The sequence below is a fragment of the Bactrocera dorsalis genome, chromosome 3 (assembly GCF_023373825.1).
Source record: "Bactrocera dorsalis isolate Fly_Bdor chromosome 3, ASM2337382v1, whole genome shotgun sequence".
Taxonomy (NCBI): Eukaryota; Metazoa; Arthropoda; class Insecta; order Diptera; family Tephritidae; genus Bactrocera; species Bactrocera dorsalis.
The window spans coordinates 39,564,208-39,588,075 of record NC_064305.1 but is presented as its reverse complement, the minus strand read 5'-3'; the positions used below and the strand labels follow the sequence as shown (position 1 = coordinate 39,588,075).

Here is a 23,868-nt window from a genome sequence, read left to right as displayed (position 1 = left end):
TGTCAAATGATCGTAGGGGAATGGAGCTGGCGGAACAGATTGACGATTCGACATTCTGCACAATGTATGACGAAGCCCCCACCAGAGTTATAGGCACCTGTAATAGCTCGCCCGATGTTACCATTGCTAGTGGTAGTCTGATAAATAGCATAACCTGGCGACCTATGCTAACTCTCGCATCAGACCATCTGCCCATAATTATCTCAATCGAGAAGCCTCCTGATTTCGTTTCTGGGGACAACCGTACCTTTTTTAACTTTAACAAAGCTAACTGGTTCGGCTTTACAGAATTTACTGAGAGCACTTTCAACGCTCTACCCAATCTTACGGACTTATGCGTTGGCGAACGTCGATTCCGCAAGGTGATCGCAGCAGCTACCGCTCGCTTCATCTAGGCTGGAAGAATAGCGGAAATCCGAAGTGCGCGAGCTATTTTAGCCGGCAGTTTACACTGCACCCTTCGATGTGTTAACCGACGGCTGCGCAAAATGCCTAACGACTGCGCGCCACTTACTTTCACTGATGAGAAGGTTCAGAATGTCATCAACAAGGCAAAATCTTCTTAATGTGTTCGGAAATGAAAATCACCCTTGCAGCCATCTGCTTGGAGCGGAACCGCCAACGGAGACGAAGAGCTTGAGTTGCAGCGAGAAACGCGAGTGACCCTAGCGCAACTTCGTTCTGGATATTGTAGCATGTTAAACTCCTACTTATCCATAATAGACCCTGACATATCCAATGTATGTCCTGCATGCAACGAGTCTCCGCATGACACTGACCACCTCTTTGCATGTCCTTCCAACCCGACTTATCTAATACCCTTTTCCCTTTGGTCCGACCCCGTCGAAACAGCACGTTTCCTGGGCCTCTCATTACATGACGTCGACGACAACACAGATAACCCTTACCATCCTACCGGGGGTTGAGAAACCGTTAAAGCAACAACAACCAAAACACGTGCGGGATGGGATAAATAGCGAGAGTTGAAGAGGGTAGTGAGTCGCAGACAAAAGAAGAGAGAACGAAATGAGTGAGTACAAAGAGCTTGGCAAGTTGGCTGACAGGGGTAATGCTCGAAAATTCTACGAAAATATTCGGCGACTAACATAAGGTTTCAAGACCGGAGCATACTCTTGTAGAACCCCCAGAGGTGTATTAGTGACTGATGCCCAGAGCATACTAAAATTATGGAGGGAACACTTCTCCAGCCTGCTGTAGTGAAAGTATAACGATTGGAGAAGGCAAACCCGATTCCTCAATCGATGACGATGGATCAGACGTTCCATTGACCGACTATGAAGAAATTCGAATTGCAATTACCCGTCTGAAGAACAACAAACAACAACGGGGGTGGCCGATGGATTGCCGGCCGTGCTATTCAAACACGGCGGCGAAGAACTGATACGGCTGTACAAACTGACGTAAAATATCCGTTAGGATCCTTAAAATATCTCTTGCCATCAAACAAACAGGCGCTGTACTCGCGACATGGCTCTCATGTCATTGTTGACAGTCATAACTTTGAATTTGTAGATAATTCCGTCTATCTTGGAACCAGTATCAGTACCACCAACAATGTCAGCTTCGAAATCCAACGCAGAATAACTCTTGCCAACAGTTGATTCTTTGGACTGAGCAAGCAATATAGAAGTAAAGTTTTCTCTCGACGAACAAAAACCAAATTCGTATAAGTCACTCATTATCGCCGTCCTGTCATATGGTGTGGAAGCATGGACGATGATAACATCTGATCTGTAGACGATATGAATTTTCGAGAGAAAGGTTTTAAGGAAGATTTATGGTTATTCGAACGGACTCGCGAGATATTTCGAGCTGTATTGTCATCTCTCTAATACTTGCCTGACGATTTTCGAGCATCAAATCTTCAACGATCTCTCGGCCTTTTCCAGCACTCGCAACGATTTCGCACACGAAATTTGACTAGAAATACAAAATTTGCGACAAATTCTTTGTTCTATCTATGTTAAAAATCGCACACGAACTACTGAAGTGTACCAACTTAAGCAGTTGTTGTAACCAAATTGGTTTGATACATCCCGCTCATTATTAAGGGCAGTCCTACCAACTTAGCAAGATATTTTTTTGAAATATCATTTATAACAGGGGAATTTGAATTAAAATTTCCGAGTACTTTTTTGTAAGCATTTATGTATAAGAATAATAAAATGAAAGAATGTGATAGTTTAAGGTGGTATTGAAAAAGTAGTCACGGTCATAGTAGGATTTCTATCATTTGCAAAGTGAGAGACGAATTTCAAGATATTACTATCGAATCGACAAATAAATCAATTGATAGGATATGAGATTTAACTCAAAAGTTGGCGGTGCTACAACATAGTACATAAGTATGTACATATTGGGTTGTCAAAAAAGTCTTGCGGCATTTTTATTGAATTTTTTTTATTGAAATTGAAATGAATTTTTGATGACTCATGTCCAGCTGTTGACTGATGCTACGGCTGCTACTATGCCGATCTCTTTCGACCAATTCAGCGATTTTATCGCAATTTTCGACGACAGGCCTTCCGGAGCGTGGCGCATCTTCGACTACCTCTACACCAGAACCAAAACGTTGAAACCATCGTTGTGCGGTGGAAATGGAAACTGTATCGGGTCCATAAACTGCACAAATTTTATTGCCGGCTTGAGATGCATTTTTGCCTTTATCGTAGCAGTTGTAAAATATGCCGTATTTTCTCTTTATTTTGCTCCATGTTTGCGACGCCATAACTCACGAACGACTTAAAAGAAACGACAATCAATCAAACACGTGTTAGCGCGTGAAATGAGCTTTCCAAAAAGGTATAGCATGACCCGATGCGACGAACTAACTAGAACTACGCGCTTTCAGCGCCAACTAGCGAAAATACCGCAAGACTTTTTTGACAACCCAAGTTATTCAGACTTAATTCCGCTAGTTTTAGGATGGTATAGCCGAAGTCAAGAGTTAACCCCCGCGTTGTACGACACTATTCGAATGTTAAGATCGTTTTCATGAATATGTTACTTGGTTTTACTGAATTAATTAAAAACACTCATTTTTTAGCCACTTCACTCATATTTACGGTCAATGGTTTTATATGCTTTTTTAATTATTTATTTATTTATATATTCATAATATACATAAGTTATAGATAGTGTTAATACATACATGTAAATTACTAATTGTTTTTTTTTTTTCGTTCCATTACTTTATACATTTTTTTATATTTAAATCCTTTGCCAATATAAAAAAAATGTACTGCACGTTTAAATGTTTGAACGGTTACAAAGTATGCCCATTATCGGCTCAGATTTCAGATGCTTACTCATTACATATATTTACATATTGAGTTCAAACGCTTTGACGGACTGAATAAATATTTAAATAACCCCTATTGTTGAAGCGTTTTGAATGTGCATTCATAGAAGAAGAAATTTTTGAGTAATAATTGTATAAATACAAAAGTCGGCGATTATTTATTTGGTTTAAAAAATTTGGTGAATAAATGAGTTTCACATGTATGAAACTCAATCAGAAAAAATATTGGTGGTCCTGTAACGAAATGTCATTGAATTAACAAAACGCAAAAATCATGTTTACTATGGGTTAAGGCTGTGGTATCATACGTACATATGTATTTATTTCAAAGTATTTCTATATTAACGTAGCGAAATTCGATATTAATTTTGGTTCGAAAATTAATGATTAAATATAGCAAACTCAGCTAGTATATATATATGTATGAATATGTCTATGCTATCTCAAAATTCTAAATATTTTAAATCATGGGAAATCGTAAAACGAAACCCCCGATTTCAAAAAAAAAAAAAAATAAAAATAGTACCGCTAAATAAATATGATACCCCGTACAAACTTATAAGAATAGTGTATTTACAAACTTAATTCAAATTGTGCAGCTAACATTCTTGGCCACAAATGAAATGAGCTGCTCCGATGTAGTCACTTCTCAGCTCGACTAAATCTAATACAAAGAAAATATGGTATAACCTTGTGAAGTTGAATTGCTCTTTAGCATTTTGTCGCTATTTCTTACTTCTCAAATTACAAGTGACAATTTCATGAGCAATTAATTGTAGGCGACTCTGTAATTACATATTTACATACTAATAATAAACTAAAATCAACGTATTGCATATATATATATATGTGATATTGTGTTATTCACCAAGTTTCAAATGATCTAAGAAGTATTAAAACGTGGTTTCCAGTTTTCATCACCTCTGAAATGTTAAACAGCCCAAAAATCTGTATATGGTATTTAGTCTACAATACTAATATTAATCGATTTTCTGTGTAATGTTATTGTTAAATTTAGAGTAGAGGAAACTATTAATTAATAAGCGTATTTAGGACTTCATGTAAATCTATCTGTTATATCACTTCACATTATTCTGGGTCCCTCACCACAACCAAATCCGTTAACGTTTTATACATTGCCTCCAGTTGGATACAACTCTTCAGAGTATTTGGGACGACATTCAGCGCAGAACCACTTGCCCTGAGGTGCAACCATGATGCCCACACACTCAAAGTGAAACCACTCGATTAGGCAATTCTCGCCATCGCACGCAATCATTTCGGATACTTCGTCATAGGGGCAGCGACAATAGCAGTAAACTGATTCGCCTTCGCGAGCCTGTCGAGCGCCAGCTGGCGGACGTATAGGGTAACGTATATTGTTGGCTTTGAAATATTGTAGTGTTTCAAAATTTGGATTCGGTAACAGAGCTGGTGGTATCTTATGGTTAAACACTGTTGCTTGTGGCGTTTGTAAGACTGGAAGGGGCGCAGGTGCCGTTGGTTGTTGTGTATGTACAGCAGGGACTATTGTCGCCATTTGTGAATTCTTATTCCATTGCTTCGATGTTGACGCCGTTAAACAAGCATGTCTGCGTACCCCAGTCTCATCGTCAGAAGAGGGATCGCTGCTGTTGTCATCGTCCTCGTCATCGGTGTCTTTACTCGATGAATATATTTGAGGAGTGGGGAAACGTTCAGTTCCAGTAGTCGAACCATCACTATTTAGGCCCAGTTGCGAAGGTCGTATTTTAAGTGTGGGTATTGGCGGGAGTGTATTGGACAAAGACGCTTTCTTCGCGGGACGTCTACGTGTCGACGACTTTTCAGAATTTTCTGCCGACCGTTTCTTCTTTGAAGAAGTAGAAGCAGATAAGTGGGGCATTCCACCGCTTAGAGTATTTACAGGTGTTCCTGGTGTTTTCAGAGTCCTTGCGGTTTTACTCTTTGGGTTTAAGATGCTTTTTGAAGGTGTCGGCAAATCTTCTTTTCGCCACGTTAGCTGTGGTGGCGGTTGCGGTTTGATGGCGCGCATACCGATCATCAAAGACTGTCCCAAGTTGATTCCGCTATTCTCATCGTCACTGGTATAGCCATAAAATTTATTGGGACGGCGTGCACGCTTAGACCGCTTTAAGGAACCATCGGCATCAGAACAGCTACTACCTTCACTCATTCTGCTGGGGAGATGTGATGAAGTAGCTATCGGACGCGGTGTCAACTGTTCCACAGCTGGCAGTGTTAAGGGAGCATATGACATTGTTATATTGCTTTGCTGTACCACTGAAGGATCTGTAACTGTTTTTGATGACTGTGCCACCTTATAAGAACATTTAATATCAATACCACTCAGAGGTACTGGGGTTACAGTTTCTATAAGCGTTTTATTCTTTTCACTCTTCGCCTTTTCGGCTGCTGACGTTGCATTCACAGTTAAATTCATTTTGCTGCCCGATTTGCGATCACGTTTTTTCTTCTTTAATTTGACTCTTGTCGTTTCACAAACAACATCTTCAGGCAATGAGGGAGTGGACGGTCTACTGTTTTCCACAATATCAAAATTATGCGAAGGTGACAAACGAGTTTGGGCCATCAACTGAGCACGTTTCTGTGCTAATAACTCACTCGCCAACTTTTGTGGATGTTCATCATAAAACTCTTCATCAGTTTCTGATTCAGCTGTCTCTAAATCTGATTCATAAATTTGCGGCTCCTTTGGTAGGGATGGTGAGCGTTCGGTAATTGTATTTGCCACTACTTCGTTTGCCAGATCGTCGTCCACAACATTTATAGTCTCCGAATTTGAATGTTTTTTAAGTGGTGAAACACTTTCGCTCTTTTTTCTTAAACGATCTCGTTCGGATTTTTTATGATGTCGTTTACGTGAAGCGTTCGAGGCAAGCGATGAATCGCTGTCATCTGAACTGGAGCTACTCGAACTACTATCACTGCCACTAGAACTACATGAACAATTTGAGCCACAGGAACAACTTGAATCTGAGCTAGAACTAGAAGAACTGGAAGAACTTGATGCAGAGTGATGACTGGATAGATGTCGTGGTGATTTCGAAACTTTATTGCGCTTCGTTGGCGATAACACAGGCAAAGTCTCCTTTGTCTCCGCCTTTACTGACACACTCGGTGGTGGAGGAGATGGCGGGCGGAACATCTGACAATAATCGTGGTCGGAGTACGCAACATGTAATGAACGCGGTGTAGGATAATTATCTTCGTCATAATCTGCTTCGGTCTTAAGAGTAGCTTCTGGGTCCATATCGTGGTTGGTGCTATCTTGTTGAGCTTGTAAAAAGTTTTTCCAAATTTCCAAAACCTTACCAGTGCCAACAGAATCAACATTTTCCGCATCCTTAAGTGAGGATTGTTTGTCGCCCTTTCCTTGCTGTCCATCCACCTTAGAAGTCTTGAGATCTTCCATGTCATTCTCAGCCTCGGAAGGTGGTGATAACATAACTTTAGGAACTAGTGAGTCTTCATCACCTTTCGATTTGCTGTCTATTTCCGATTCATCACTACTATCCGTCTCTGAAAGGTTCGGCGCAATTAAGTTTAAATCTTCCAAAGATTCTTTGGATCGCTTATTTTTCTTTTTCTTTTTGCGAGGTGTCTCTTCGCTTTTATCTTGTCCAAGAGCTGTTTTCTCATCCTTCGAAAAATCAATATTTTTCACATCAATGTTCGAGCCAGACTTACATTCTCCATCCACTTTATAGTTACTATTGTTTTCTTCACCCTTAGCCAGTGTATTTGGTTCAGTGTTAGACTCAATTACTTCTTTTTTAATATCAATATTCTTGGATTTATTATTCTGGTCAATGGTGAAGTTGCCTCTTTCATTGCTATCCTCGAACTCACATTCCCCCTTCTCCTTAAATGTGTCCACAGCATCGTGATTTCCGGTTTGTTCTAAAGCTGGTACATGTACTTCCTGTTGCAAATGTGATGAGGTATGCTTTAGTAGCAGTTTGCGCGAAATAAATTTTTCATCGCAATTCTCCTCTGAGCAGGGATAACGTAAATCGCCGCTATGCAAACGCTTGTGTACTTTTAAATACATAGCCTTTGAGAAACACAAATTACACACATCACAATTAAATGTAATCGGTGGCACACAGAAGTGATATACATGACGCCATCGCTTTTGTAAACATCTCTTGCAATTTATACTCTCAGTGCCGTGTTTCCAAAATAGATGTTTGGTAATATCCATTTTGTTTCGGTATGCAATGCCACAACGGTAACACAGATGATGCAACTTATGTTTCCACACGTGTGACGAAAGTCGCCCTTGATCTCGACAGTCCTCCAAGCATACATCGCAAGCAAAGTGACGTTTGCGCAAATGCACCATCAAACGAAAAGGTGAAGGGATGTTGTCGACATCGCAAAGACAACAGCGGAACTTTACATCGAAAACTGGCGTTTTATTTGGAACACCTGGACAAATATGACACAAAATCTCACTAAAACTGAAAAAATTCGCCCGGCACATGAAACAAAGTATAGCGGTTTTTAAGTGCATTTTTCTGTTATGCAAATACAGTTCCTTGTGGGTTGATGTGACAAAGCGGCACTGAAAACATTCAAAGATCCTTTCATTAAAACTATGTGAAGGAACGGAGTCTCCCATCGTGCAGTAGCTCGATGAATTAAAAAATTCATTTTCCAGTACTGGTAGGAAAGTTTTCATTTTAGCACAAATTGTATCTGGTTTCAACTCCTCCGCTGTGATGCTGTCCACAGTAGCATTGAAACGATGTTGCGCAAGCATATGGAGTACAAGGCTTTGACCATTTACGGCAATGCGGCGCGCATGATTACAGTACAAACAAAGTGGATACACAGCTCGCAGACATGTTCGAATGAATTCTACAATTTCCATTTTTTCTAGTGGACGATCGAGCTGCAAATCGGTAGCTAAAATATCCTCGCTAGCCACTTCAATTCCGTCCTCAAGCACACTTTCTTTTATTTCGGTAGACACTGACTGCATATGTTCGATTTGCTCCGGAACTTCAACAGCCGGTCTAATGTCTTTGTTACTGAACTCCTGCTCTTGTTTTATTGGAGAAAGATCAATATCCATTAACTGTTCTCGTAGAAGAGGACTAGGGGCTGTATCAGCGCGGCTGTTCATAATGTTTACTGTAGCATTACTTTCGGATGAGGTGTTCAATTCCTGGCTTGTATTGCTTGCGTCAATATTATGTGAATGCTCCTCGGTTTCTCTGCAATTTTATTTAAATATTAACATTTGCACTAAAGAAATAACATTTTCTTCATACCTTGGTGGTTGTTGTGGCAATGTTCCCGTTATTGTCTCATCAATATCCATGGCATCACTTCCCGCGGAATCTCTTCTCTGTGATGTTTGACTGTTTTCTGGTAGTAACTGTGGTGTAACGGCATCTGTAAAGGGACTAGTGGTGACTTTATCGGATTCTCCAGGAGTCGGACAACGTGCTTGCTTTGGTGAAGTCGGCGGGGTAGGTGTCCAGTTACGTGTGTTTTGAGCTGACGTTGTTAATGCTTCGTCAGAGATATCTTGCTTCGCTTTAAGTGTATGATGCAGTGTTTCTTTTGTGCGCTGGATATCTAATTTAGTACGTTCAATTTCTTGAAGTATGCGAACCAAGTTCGTGCTAGTTCCGTCCATCCATTCTTTATCCACTGATCGACTTTCCTGACTATTATCCTCATCTATCCGTTTTTGTGAAGATGCCGGTCCATCAGCAGTTGCAACAACACTATGTTTATCCGCATTTAAATGTAGACTGTTTTCATCTAAAAAACCTGTCGCAATATCTGTTACATTATAGTGCTTCATTTGGCTCTGTCCCTTATCACCATAAGCATTCACCGCTCCATCGTTCTCTTCATCCTCTTCATCTGCCTCGCTTTCTGTAGAGCTAAGCGCCACATCAACTGACTTTTGAAACTCTTTTGGCACTCTTAATTTGAACTTCGGCACTATTAATTTTGGCTCGACTAGTGACTCATTTCTCCCAGAGAATAGATTAAAATCGGTTTTATTTTGTGCTTGCTGCTCAAGTTGCCAACGTTCATCCAGTTCCTTAAAAGGGTTAACAATTGAATTGTGAGTTGTTGTGCAGGATTCATCAATAACCATATTGCTACTGCTATTACTATCTTCACTATGAATCAATATATCAGATCCTGGTCTTGTTTTTTCCATCGAGGGCTGACTGTTCTGGTTGTTATCACAGTTTAAGGAAGCAGCATTTGTATTGCCATCACCAGGCGGTATTGATGGCAATAGTTTGTGATTTCTAGAGTTATAAAGAAAACAATACAATTATATTTACTAAGTATAAGTATTACAATTATAGTTAATGAAAGACAATAGTTAATATAATAAACAGTTATTCACCTAGAAGAATCGGACTGCGGAGCTTCACTTATAGATTTCTTTAACCGTTTCTTTGACTTCGAAGTACGTTTTGCGTCCGGATGAGCTTTACACTGATTGCTGTGTCGACCTTTCTGCCCACATAGTGTACAGGGTTTCATGAATTCTGCACAATTATGATCAGAGAAAGGTTCACTTTCTTCAAACAAATGTTGACACGTACAGCACATTAGGAACCGCGACTCACTAGGCGTTCCTTCTACCATGGAAACACTTTTCCTTAGCGCCTCCTCTGAATTAAAATGGTTTTGTTCAAGATCGTGTTTTATTTCCAAATGTACTGAAAGCTTTTCTGCTGTTGGAAAGAAACGAATACAGTACAGACACATATGTCGCAGGTGTTTGTCTCGAATATGTAAAAACAGATTCCAATTTTCGTGAAATGTATTACAACTGGAACACTTGTAATATCTCTTTTTCTGAGTTGCTGCGTCTGGTACGGAAGGTGGTATAAATGATGAAAGTGGTGTTTGTATTGCATTCCTTGCCGTCATATCTACAGTAGCGTCTGGAGATGCCGAGGATGGAGGCGTGGCAAGTTGCGGGGCTAATGATAGGTGTAATATATTGGAATTTTCATTTAATCTTGCTGGTAACAGCCGTGTATCCGCCAGGCATTCTCTTTGGTGTTCGTTTAATGCCGCAAATGAAGCAAAATTGCCAACTTTACATTTAAAACACAAATACTTAGTGGGGGTGGATATATTTCCGTTGGGACTTGAAATAGTAGCCGGAAACTTCGGGGAAGCTGTACCAAATGATATTTTGTCCAGTTGTTGTGTGAAATTCGGAAGTGCCGGCGCCGGATATTCTGCTAACCTTTCTGTAGATGGTGGAGGTGAATATGGTTTTTGTAAATGCTGTAAGAGTAATGATTTTAACGGAGCATATTCAGCATCAACTTTATGGGTGATGTCTGAAAATGGCATTGAATTTCGTTCTTCTGTAATGAGTTCAGGCATTGCCTCAGTCTGATCCTTATCACAGGAATATCTACTGTTTTCGTTGTCATTTAATTCTAAGTCTATATGAGGCTGTTTATGCAGGGGCGAGGAGCCAGTTTCATTTGAACTGCTTAATTTTCTCTTTAATGACGGTTTTAAAGTATTTACCTTTTCCGACGTGTCGTGTGATTGCATTAATGAATTTATTTTACCGCAAGCAGTACTAGCAGCTGATATACCCACATCCGATTCATCCATGGGTTGATCGATAACAAGTTGTTGCGAGGATGACGTAGCCGTAGAATTAGAATCAGTGGACGCTAAAGATGAACATTGACTATTTTCATCGTCGCAATTAACTTTGCTTTGTTGACTTTCTGCACTCATGGAATAATTAGATATTCCCGTTTTGTTAAGTTTATTATCAATATCTAATTCCTTATCATCGGTATTTTTCTTTTCTAATGAATTATTTTTAAACTTTTCGCATTCTTCAATTTCTGCAACTTTTGGATGCTCTTTGTCATTTATTTCTGGGCTTTTTGCGTCCAATTGTGTTTCCAGTTCTGTGCTATTATCCATTTGAGATTCCCATTTAGGCTTAGGAGTTATTTTATGGTCACCATTCAACTTCAATGGCGTTTGCAAATTATTGTTTTGCACACAACTTTTCCCATCCAACGATGCCTCTTTTTCTTTTATCAACAACCCTATGTTACTTTGAGTATTTTCCATTACAACCTGATTTATTTCGTCGTATTTGATATCATCCTGAATAGATGAACTTTCAGATGATTGTTCACGTTCATAATTATCTATTTCAATTACTTTATTTTCTTTGCCTTCATTACTGTCATCATCTGTAGTGAAGTGGGAACCTTCAGAACCAATTTCACTTCTATTGTTATCTTTTTCAATGTGGTTGCTTTTTGAAATTTCAATGCGATTTCCATTTTGGCTATCATCCTCAGTTATATCAATTAAATCGCTATCTTCAGAAGTTTTCTTATTTGTTGGTGGTTCTTCAATGGAATAATCGTCATTTGGATTGCCTGGAGGTGAAGGCTGTTTGGTATTACTATCACTTGTGGCAATACTTTGAAAGGAATCATCTTCATTTGATTTATTATTTTTTATTTCCTGGTGAATAAGTTTTTTATCCAAACTTTCCGCCTTAAGACCAAAGTAATTCAGCTTATCTACATGGGTATTTTCTGCTTCAGCAATCATTTTTTTCTCTTGCTCTTCTGCTTTGTTTTCCGCAATATTACTACTGTCCATACTATCTTCAGATTCGTCATATTGAAAATTCGTATTTTTTTCTATAACCTCACTAATGAAATCTTGATTCTGGCATCTTAGTGTATTTTCATAATTTTGTTGAGAAATTTCAGCAGCCGCAGCCGCTTTTTCCTCCTTTGCTGGTAATTCATGCACGTTTTCTTCAGCAGGATTTTTTTCTTCATTACGAATTTCAACAAAATTGTTCTTTTGCAAATCCTCTCGTTCTATGGAGTCATGAAAACAATCCGCTTGACATTTTGTTGGCGGTGAGACAATACATTTTTCATCGTTTTCTGAAATATTTAAATCCTTTGGTTGATTGGTTGAAGTTCCAAAACCTGTAACATCTACGTTTATTTTATCCTCTATCATTGTATTTTCATCCTCCTTTTCTAATAAAACACACTCATTATATGTGTTATGCGGGGTTTTGTTTACATAATTATCATAACAAATTATTTGGGATTCAGTTTTTATTTCTTTATTTATATTTGTATCTTCCACATTAGAGCGATTACTGTCCACTTGATCGTTGGAGGTTTCCATGGTATTTTATGGTCTAAAAACATTAAAAAAAAATATATAAATATATAAAAATATATTCTGTGCTCACTAGATTAAACCACAATATTTACCTCAACATTTCCTAGTATAATAAATTTGGTTGGATTGGGTAATGACTGAAAATATATAGAAGAATATGAGTGAATTCACAAAAATAATTTTTTAATTAAAAAAAATTATAACTTAATTACAAAATGATGTTCATATGTAAATACTCTTTTGTCTTTAATTGAAATAAAATTTCCTATTGTATACTTGCTTTAAAATACAAAAGGTTAACACTGAATTTTTGAGACTCAGCTAATAAATCCGATTATCACATAAAGATTGAGTATTTTGTTTTATGAACATCTTTCCTGACAAAATTTAAATTCATCTTACTAACCTAAATAGGCGAAATTTTGAAAATGATGTCAAACTGCATAACATTTTTATAGAATTTTTTTTCTTTTTCTCATCAACAATAAGTAATAATGCGTAATTACGATTACGAATATACCCCAAATATATAAATTATTTATTATTCAAGCCGTTGTAAGCTGCTGCATTGGCTATACTATTTTATAATGTATCTAATATTTAATAAAAATGATATTTCAAACTTACAGCACAGTCAAATTTATGAACCTTTTGAGATGTACACATCTAATATATGAACATTTTAATTTTCAGACCTTTAGAATATGGTTCTGGAATCTGGTTATGAGTGGATAGACTTGCTTCTACAGGTTAATATATAATATATAAATATAGCAGTGGAAATAGTTTGTATATTTACTACTGCACTTTTTTTTTATATTTGTCATTGATATTTTGGTTATGTTGATATGGTAACAGTTGATTAAGTTTCTCAACTTTAAATGCAATCTTAAGAGCTATGTAAAAGTTTCCCACGGTTACATTTATTTATTTCTTAATTTGAAAAACATACTCTATCCGCTCAGACCAATTTTAAACCCGAATTCAGTGGATTTTATTCTAAATCCCTGCTGTATATAGATTTATTCCCGCCATCTTCACAACAAAATATCTATGTAGTTGAATAAAGCACATGGTTTTCGAAACTCCAAGCTACCCCGTTAGAGGAAAGGGTATTGTAAACAATAAGCGTAATAACAAGAAAGAGTAGTAAGAGATAATGTTGCGCGCATTACGTTGTCTAATTCGAATATTTAATTACTCACATTTAAACAATACACAATTTATGTCCGATAAACTTTAAACTGCTAACTAAGAGAACAAGTAAAAAATCTCACATTTACGTGCAACGTTACTATTTCAGAAGTCCACATCCAAAAAAAATTTAAATGTTTAATTTACAGTCAATAGTTATAACTGATGTTATCTGAAAAATTTAAAGAAATTAATTGATGCAGCTTTTTGATAACCGTAACCATGTGAAGCGTTGAATGTTGTTAGTACGACTAGTGACTATCACATCACCGCCCCTTTTTATTATATTTTTATTTCTTTTTCACTTCTTAGCAAATTAAAAACAGTGTAACAAAATATTATAATTTGTTAAGCACTTGGGGCAGAATTCAAAACTCACTTTGTGAAATCCTGCTGCCACTCGCCAGCGTTCGCAGAGCCGACCAACCAATGACGACCACAACCGTGGCTGAGGCACACAACCAACAAAATTCACTTCGTAAATTTGCTTCTAATTGCACAAAATCGTGTTCCGTATTATCGGTCAATACTTTTTCTGCAGCGTTTATAATGCACACAAATTTCAACTAGTTCTTTAATTTCAAAATTTTTTATTAAATAATGTTATTTGCTGCTTTGTTAATGTACAAAATTTGTGTTTTTAAGACGCACGTTTCCCAAACAAAAAATCGCGATTCTTGGCGTTAGCCATTTTCAAGCAGTCTGCCAACCTAACGCAGCTAAATGTCAAAACGCCATCCACATTTCCCATTCAATTATTCTCTTACAATTTTTCCAATTCGTACCAATTCAAAAGTTATCGTTTATTCACGAACAGTATTGGTCATATGCTTAGCACACTTCATTATGCTAACTGTGCGATTCTGTAACGTGATACAGACTCAAGTCTCTAAATATCGTTTGTTATCAACATATTTACTTTCATTCAAGTGTAAAAACATCTCTGAATGATGAAATGTAATAGATTTTGTGACTGTCACTTACAGAATAGCAATATCGTCTCAAGTCTCAAAAATTGTCTCTAACTTAAAATCTCAAATTTACCGTGCGATTCTGTAATAGCGGCCATACACAGGCACACATGTGCGTTCGATCGGTATGTGTAAACATGCGGTTTACCGTGTATGGGCTTGTTCGCGTACCGATCCATGTTCGCGAAAATGTTTGATTTTTTACGATCGGTGCGCGAGCATGTTTATCGTGTATGGCGTTGTGAGCGCACAAAATCTCATTTCTCTCGTGTCGCCGAGCAGTGAAGATCGCGGACAATTGCAAGTGTTAAGGGGAGAGACTGCTTTAGAGGCATCAAAAAATCGATTTTTTTTTAGGATTTTTTTGGGAGGGAAAGAAATAATTGATTCAAGCGAAATTTCTAGGCTTTATAGTCATATATTCGAACATCTTTCACAAATTTTTTGAATACGAAATCTTTGATATTCTGCCTTTAGGAAGCAATTACCCGATGCATCTCGCATATACATTTATCAGGAACAAAAAATTCAAAGAGATTCATGTTTTTTAATAACTTATCTTCTAGTTAAACTAAGAAAATTCCAAAAAAAATTTACTTTATTTTGTTTAAAAATATGTTCAAACTTGACTTTTCCTAGTTTTTTTTAGTTTAAATAGAAGATAATTTCATGCCAAAGATAGTAAACTTTGCCCGCCAATTAAAATAATCGTAAAAATAAAAAACCGAGAAATCGCGCTTTTCGCTTTTTTCCCAAGCGCTCATGTATGTATCTGTTTGACGCCCGGATACTATTTCCCTTCTAGCTTCGACAATATTTAGAGTTCCAATCTATAACTTTGTTTGTTAGATAATTTTTAAAGAGATTTAAGCGATTGTTTGAAGCTTCTAAAGCAGGCTCTCCCCTTAATAAAGATTTCGTATCTGAATTTATTGATCTTATAAAAAATTAATTCGCAATTTGGCAAACGAAAAGTGATAAATATAAAAATAATATAGAGAAAAATAAAAGTTGGAATAACTTATTAACGAAATACAAAGAATTAGATAAAAGTGCTACATTAGAAATAAATCCGAAGAAATGTTCCGCTTGCCTGTCGCACATGTTAACTGTGTGAAGAACGAACGCAAAATGGATTTGTGTGTCGTGTATGGGCAAACGAATTCACACAGATCGAACGCACATGTGTGCCCGTCTATGTCCTCTTTAACGTGAGACAGTCTCAAGTCTCTAAATTTGAGATTTTAATAGCGGGATTCTGTAACCAGTCTCTAGTCTCTATTTGAGACATTTTGAGGCAAAGTCTCAATTTGAGACTAGTTACTATTCACTAAACAGTCTCTAGCGTTAGTCTCAAAATATTGAGACCTGGTAGTTAGCCGGTCACAAAACTACAAAGAGCTCTTGTCTGCCATTTTGAATATACTGAATAGAGATCATCATAGATATTAATCGATTGTCATATTTTTATATTTTGTAAGCACCTCAAACACGAAAAAGTTAAAAATAAATAAATTTTACATAAATTTCGTAAATATTATGAAAAAAAGTCAACATATATTTTCATTTTTATTGAAAACTATGTTTTTTGACGATGTTATAGAAAATTTAATATTTGTTATCGACATATTTATTTCCATTCAAGTGTAAAAACATCTCTGAATGATGAAATGTAATAGATTTTGTGACTGTCACTTACAGAATAGCAAAATCGGCTCAAGTCTCAAAAATTGTCTCTAACTCAAAATCTCAAATTTAGAGACTTGAGACTGTCTCACGTTACAGAATCGCACGGTAAGTTAGAGACAATTTTTGAGACTTGAGACGATTTTGCTATTCTGTAAGTGACAGTCACAAAATCTATTACATTTCATCATACAGAGATGTTTTTACACTTGAATGGAAATAAATATGTCGATAACAAATATTAAATTTCCTATAACATCGTCAAAAACATAGTTATCAATAAAAATGAAAATATATGTTGGCTTTGTTTCATAATATTTACGAAATTTATGTAAAATTGATTTATTTTTAACTTTTTCGTGTTTGAGTTGCTTACAAAATATAAAAATACGACAATCGATTAATATCTATGATGATCTCTATTCAGTATATTCAAAATGGCAGACAAGAGCTCTTTTTAGTTTTGTGACCTGCTAACTACCAGGTCTCAATATTTTGAGACTAACGCTAGAGACTGTTTAGTGAATAGTAACTAGTCTCAAATTGAGACTTTGCCTGAAAATGTCTCAAATAGAGACTAGAGACTGGTTACAGAATCCCGCTATTAGAGACTTGAGACTGTCTCACGTTACAGAATCGCACGGTTAGTGAATAGTAACTAGTCTCAAATTGAGACTTTGCCTCAAAATGTCTCAAATAGAGACTAGAGACTGGTTACAGAATCCCGCTATTAATTTCCACAATATACAGTGATGGCCTTATCAGTAGAGACAGTAACTTCGCTTTCAAAAGTTGAACATTTCATGGAGATTTTAATTTTATTTTATATTGATATTAATTTGATATAAGTTAATTTTTTTAATTGCTAAAATATAAAAAAAGAGGACGTTATAACTAATTTGTTCCGATTTTAAAATAATCAAATTTCAGGGGTATCTATGTTGATAAATAAGAAAGTAATTAAAGATTTTTTTTATTTTCCCCATATTTTTTTTTTACATAAATTTTGTCATAACATTGTCAATAAGTTAAAAAAAAAATTTAGGGACGATAGCCAAGAGTTTTGTGAACATAAAAAAAAATAGGCAAATCGGTTAGTAGTTCGGCCGAAATCGTGTCCGCCAGTTTAAAAGTGTGTTTTGAGAAAAACGTGTTTAAAGCTTGAGGTAGTGAGAGAGCATACAAAGATGGGTATAAACGATGAAAAATTGACATAACCCTAATTATTATTTTTGGGCCTTTTTCGAAACCTTCCAACGGTAAAGAGGGTTTCTACATTAATTCTAAGGGTATAAGGGTACAGAAAATGAAAAAAAAAATTTAAAAAGATTATCCTACTGACCTCTTAACATCTTTCTTTAATTCGGAAGTCATTAAAAACTTTAATAGGATTGCTTCCAAATGTATTCATTTGCAAGTCACATTTGCAAACAACTGATTCGAATATTGATTTTGCGTATGACGGAAATCCAAACAGATTCAGTGACACCATTGAAAATCAGAATTGGTTTGCAATTCTGACAGCTAAGCAATTCTGTCCTGGATTCCACAACAACCCCGATTACATATTCTTATTGCTTTTAACTAGCAACAAATATCGAAATATTTACCTTGGGCTACAAAGCCTCACTGCTCTTTTGAATTGACAGAGAACCTTCGTTAGAAGAAACTATGTTCTATACCTATTCTAAAGCAGCTCATTGAAATTTTTTTCCTAAGGCCACTGGACATCTGTTCAAATATTTTCGATGAGGCTTATATCAAGACTTAGGACAAGCTAGCCTAAAAGGCTACTTTATTTTGCAGAGAACCAAGCATTGGAATATTTATCCTCTATAAATAATGTATATATATGTATATGTATGAAGAGGACATATTTTCTTCAGAAAAACGCTTCATTCTACTCATTAGAGTACATCGTTGTAGAGATTTTCGTCCATGCGCTCTGTTATGCGAGGAATTGGATCCTGCCCAATCCCCATATAAGGATTATGTCGAGAACTACTAAAAATTCGATGATTCACTTAATAATACATCATTAGGACTAAATTTCACAACTTATATTGTATGGAAAAAAACGGAGCCAACTTGGACACATTTATGTGAGATCCTATACCACTGGAACTAATCGACCAATTTTATTTTTAGTATTTCTTCTTGCCTCTAAAAATTGTCGAAATCGGATTACAACTTTTCAAGGCCACACATATCGAATATGTGCACCCAGGATTTTTTACCGGACATATGTATGTCATGTATATCAGAGCCTTATTTAAAATTAATGCAATGAGTCCCGTCCTTTCTTTGTCCTTAAGCCATCCCATATATTTATTTTCGACTTTTCTTGATTTTCGACGACCTTGACTTCAACCAACCATTTAGGTTGGTCAAATTGGAAGATACCTTAATGAAATTAAGTAGAAAGGTTTCCTTTGAAATTATATGGTTTAGCGTTGAATATAAAGGAAATCGATCAAACCTTGGCTCAAACCTCATATCTCAAATATAATGTAAATATAGTATATTTAATATAAATGTTTCAAGAATGTACAGCGAAATTAAGAAAAACATAACTCAATTTTTTGGGGATTATACAAATTCTCCGACAGCGCTAAGAAAAGCTTCTCCACTCCTGTAGTGATTTCGGCTTTCTTCGTGGATGAAATCTAAAAATGAAAAAAATACTCCTTAAACTAGACTATATTCTCCGTACAATGATATTCGATTAAATCAAAGATCCAAAATAATGTGCCGCGATACCAATAAATAGATTCTTTTCAACTTCCCCTAATTTAGGTAAATGAAGCATAAAATATCACCTTTCCAAGACTATATGGTATGACACTATTAGTAGCACTGGAGATATACGACTGCAACGACATCTATCGACAAAATACGAAAATACTTTTTCGATTACCTTTTATATCGGACAATAAGTAATAGCGGCCATACACAGGCAAACATGTGCGTTCGATCGGTATGTGTAAACATGCGGTTTACTCGTGTATGGGCTTGTTCGCGTACCGATCCATGTTCGCGAAAATGTTTGATTTTTTACGATCGGTGCGCGAGCATGTTTATCGTGTATGGCGTTGTGAGCGCACAAAATCTCATTTCTCTCGTGTCGCCGAGCAGTGAAGATCGCGGACAATTGCAAGTGTTAAGGGGAGAGACTGCTTTAGAGGCATCAAAAAATCGATTTTTTTTTAGGATTTTTTTGGGAGGGAAAGAAATAATTGATTCAAGCGAAATTTCTAGGCTTTATAGTCATATATTCGAACATCTTTCACAAATTTTTTGAATACGAAATCTTTGATATTCTGCCTTTAGGAAGCAATTACCCGATGCATCTCGCATATACATTTATCAGGAACAAAAAATTCAAAGAGATTCATGTTTTTTAATAACTTATCTTCTAGTTAAACTAAGAAAATTCCAAAAAAAATTTACTTTATTTTGTTTAAAAATATGTTGAAACTTGACTTTTCCTAGTTTTTTTTAGTTTAAATAGAAGATAATTTTATGCCAAAGATAATAAACTTTGCCCAATTCCAACTTTGCCCGCCAATTAAAATAATCGTAAAAATAAAAAACCGAGAAATCGCGCTTTTCGTTTTTTTCCCAAGCGCTCATGTATGTATCTATTTGACGCTCGGACACTATTTCCCTTCTAGCTTCGACAATATTTAGAGTTCCAATCTATAAGTTTGTTTGTTAGATAATTTTTAAAGAGATTTAAGCGATTGTTTGAAGCTTCTAAAGCAGGCTCTCCCCTTAATAAAGATTTCGTATCTGAATTTATTGATCTTATAAAAAATTAATTCGCAATTTGGCAAACGAAAAGTGATAAATATAAAAATAATATTGAGAAAAATAAAAATTGGAATAACTTATTAACGAAATACAAAGAAATAGATAAAAGTGCTACATTAGAAATAAATTCGAAGAAATGTTCCGCTTGCCTGTCGCACATGTTAACTGTGTGAAGAACGAACGCAAAATGGATTTGTGTGTCGTGTATGGGCAAACGAATTCACACAGATCGAACGCACATGTGTGCCCGTCTATGGCCTCTTTAAGCCATGCTCGCAAAATTAAGTGAACGTAATATTGGAATATGCATACATAAGTATTATGCTTAATTTCGAAGCTGGGTAGGTGATATTTTATTGAATTTAAGTATATTTCTTTGAAATAATGTGGTTTAGCGTTGCTATGGCTAAGGTATTGTATTTAAAATTATTCTATTATAAGTCATGAATGATATTTATGAATAATAATGGAAACGTTATAACCGGTATACAAAACCATGGGGTTAAATCTTAACATTACGTCGAAATTTGTAAATGATTGATACACATTTTCTTCGAGTTGCTTTTAAGGATAAATAAATAAACAAATTAGATATTTACAAAGTTGTTAGTGATAGGAATTACCTGTCACGTTTTCTCCGGAGTAAACATTTACACCACTGAGTAAATTTTAGTAACATTTTGTACATTGTTCCATTTTGATTCAACTTAAGTGATAGGATACTTTATATATCAATTATTTTAAAAGTCAAAACAATTAAAAAAAGAAAATGTTTTTTCAAATAATCCAAAAAAATAGTTTTTATATATTTTCAATAAAATACCGAATGGAAATTTAAATGTTTTTACCATTGACAAATATTTGTATCAATCATTTTCAAATTGATAAACTATGTACAATCTCTTGGATTTTTATACGTGCAATAAAGTTTTCGTTGTATCAATTAGTTTATTAAATAGTATAGTATGAATATATGTATTTATTTTTTTGGTAATTTATGACTTACTAAGAAATATTCATCTATCAATATAAAATATTTTTATAATAATAAAACAGTGTAAATATAAGATATACTATATATACAACATACAATATATTGTATATGTATATGTATATTACTTGCACAACATTAACGATAATAAGATTAATATCTCAATGCAATGAATAGTTATAATAAGTTTGCTCTTTTCGAAGCGGTTCATATGCATATTTAGAAATGGCGGCTCATAATACGATCCAGATCATTCCAACTGCAGGAGTAGTCAATTTGCAGAAGTCCCTTTTTACTCAACCCGAATTTATGCCCGTAAATTCCGCTGTAGAGTGAAGAGGACGGTCTTCTGCTGGTGTAAATCGTACTTCCTTTATTGCTGCACTCTCCGTTACCACTGTATAAATCATATACAGGTTGTGGAGAGCCATAGATCATAGAGCAACCATAACAATCAGAAACGCTACAATGTGGTAGAGTTGCATAAGGATTGGAGTAATCATGCGAGAAGGTTGGTGGTGGAAGTGAAGGAGGCGCTGGGAACTGCAATTGGGGTGATGGTCGGCCATATGATGGTAATGTTACGGCATCGTAGCCAGAAGTTTTGTACGAAGTTATTGACGGTGTTTGATAATATCCTTCACCAATAGAGCTATCCAACTCCGTGGAAGATGATGATGAAACGCCTGCAAATATATGAAATTGGGAACAATTTTTAATCGTCAATACATAATTTCTATCGGAATAAAATTAATATACATAAGTATATACAAATTAATTGTTTCAATCACACTCACCCCCATAACCATTGTATGCATCCTCTTCGGCTTCTAGATTCATCATAACGCGCGACATATAATCTTCGTATTTGCCACGACCAACACCCAAAAGTTCACTTCGAGTATCTTCATTCCGATATGGACGTAACATTGGTTCTGATGATGTGCAACAACGCAGCTGACATGACTGGTTCCAATGGGAACGACGTCGATTACGTGGCATAGTTTTGGCCATGCGCTTTTGTTGTGCCACCGGTATCTCCTCATGCATTTTTGGCGGTGCACTATAATAGGGGCCAATCGGCATCGATGTTTCATAGTAAGACTCAGGGGAACTACGTACTGGCGTTGAATCCAGCTTTCTGTTATGGGATATTTATTTATAAATATGCACAAATTAAAAACATTTTGCCAAATACTTTCTGACATAGTCGTAATTCTCCAAATCCCATGGATCCACATAACAGCGCTGCGACGGCAAGAGGGTTGTGCCATAAATATCTTCCGTATTATCAATAGTATAGTAAGGTGACTCTGAGACCTCTTCATAGCTTCCTCGACATGGTTCTGGTAGTGGCAGTTTAGGACCACGACGACGAGGTGTGGTATGACTGCGCCCTCGCATTTTTCACAATAACCGGTAGATTGTGTACTATGATGAAATCTATAAAATAATAATTATGTTATATCTGCGGTAAAAAAGTCTGTCAACAGCATTAATGAATATAATATAGATAAACCATGAAAAAGATGAAGGGATATTATTTTTTCAAATCGCAATCGAACTTTTCATATGATATCACAACCTGATAAAGCTGAATTCAAAATCCTTTTATAACTTCTGTAGTATAACTAAATTATTTTATTTTTAGTTCTCATATCCAAAACAATAGCTGTTTATGTTATATAACTGATACTTATCAGTCATATCGTACCATTTTAGGCAGGCAACGTCAGTATAAAAATAATTTTAAGATCTTAAGGTCTTAGATTGCAAATTTTATTGTTGGGTTAAATTTTAAAATAATATTTATCAAAGAATCTTTTCTCAATTACACGTTATTCCGCTTCATAGTATTTTCTACAAACATACAAGTATTTTTTGAGGCTGTACTAATTTATTGCCAGTGTATTTATGTATATATGTATGTATTTTGCATAGTCCATTGTTGCTGTTGTTTTTGGTATATCTTATACATTGCATTTGAACCCTTTTTTATTTAATTAAAGTGGTGATCATAACTTTATGAGTAGTTACAAGCGTCGCATGGCTAGCAAATTACAATTTTCGTTTCATCTTCCAAGTTTTCAGCGGTCACGCAACAAAATTAAAAGTATTTTGCACCGACACATCTGCAAACCATAAAGCAACAAATAATAAAACTGCAAGTTCAAAATTAAAAGTGAAAATTTTCACATAAAATCTCGTGCCACTTTTCCTTGCATTGAAGGCGAAGGCAATGTGCTGCAAAATGTACATGAAATACCTAACATGAATATGCTCAGCATTAAAATTACATGCAACAATATGTTTGAAACAAACTATGCTTCGTTTATTGCAGTTAGTCGGAGCGTAACGGAACATAATTTGTCTGCAGGCGTCAAATATATTTTTAGGGTCCAGTTATCATAAAACTTGTATGTACATTCATCTTAATAGTAATTGTAAAATATAAAAAAGTGATCTTTACATAAACTAATAGGGGAGTGATCAATGACTACGTTTGCATTTGTACTTTGAAACAGTCTAAGTGATCCAAAGTACACCTGTGATGAAGTGAAAGCAAATTATGACACTAAATTCTTGTAATACTTCAATTACATCTCATCTATTAAGAATCCAGTTTAACTATACATACAAGTATATGCCACGAAGCTTAACGAATAGGGAAA

At 35.8% G+C, this 23,868-nt stretch overlaps 2 protein-coding genes across 6 annotated transcripts in view; both read right to left on the bottom strand.

Moving 5' to 3' along the window:
• Positions 1–3,599: 3,599 nt before the first annotated feature.
• LOC105231510 (uncharacterized) lies at positions 3,600–14,453 on the bottom strand. Its single transcript, XM_011212843.4, has 5 exons — positions 14,115–14,453; positions 12,634–12,678; positions 9,732–12,557; positions 8,626–9,630; positions 3,600–8,568 (listed from the first exon to the last, which is right to left on the bottom strand). Exons 3-5 carry the CDS (start codon positions 12,542–12,544, stop codon positions 4,452–4,454), a joined length of 7,935 nt encoding a protein of 2,644 aa, XP_011211145.2. The 5' UTR covers positions 12,545–12,557; positions 12,634–12,678; positions 14,115–14,453; the 3' UTR covers positions 3,600–4,451.
• A 6,527-nt stretch (positions 14,454–20,980) lies between these two features.
• Positions 20,981–23,868, bottom strand: part of LOC105231523 (uncharacterized) — a 63,450-nt gene continuing 60,562 nt past the window's right edge. For all 5 annotated transcript variants that reach the window (XM_049452129.1, XM_049452128.1, XM_011212864.4 and 2 more), the window contains 3 exons: positions 22,395–22,639; positions 21,994–22,337; positions 20,981–21,882 (listed from right to left, as the gene is read on the bottom strand). In XM_049452129.1, the coding sequence (XP_049308086.1) occupies positions 21,416–21,882; positions 21,994–22,337; positions 22,395–22,600 (1,017 nt within the window). In that variant the 5' untranslated portion in view covers positions 22,601–22,639 and the 3' untranslated portion in view covers positions 20,981–21,415. The remainder of the gene's footprint in view (positions 21,883–21,993; positions 22,338–22,394; positions 22,640–23,868) is intronic.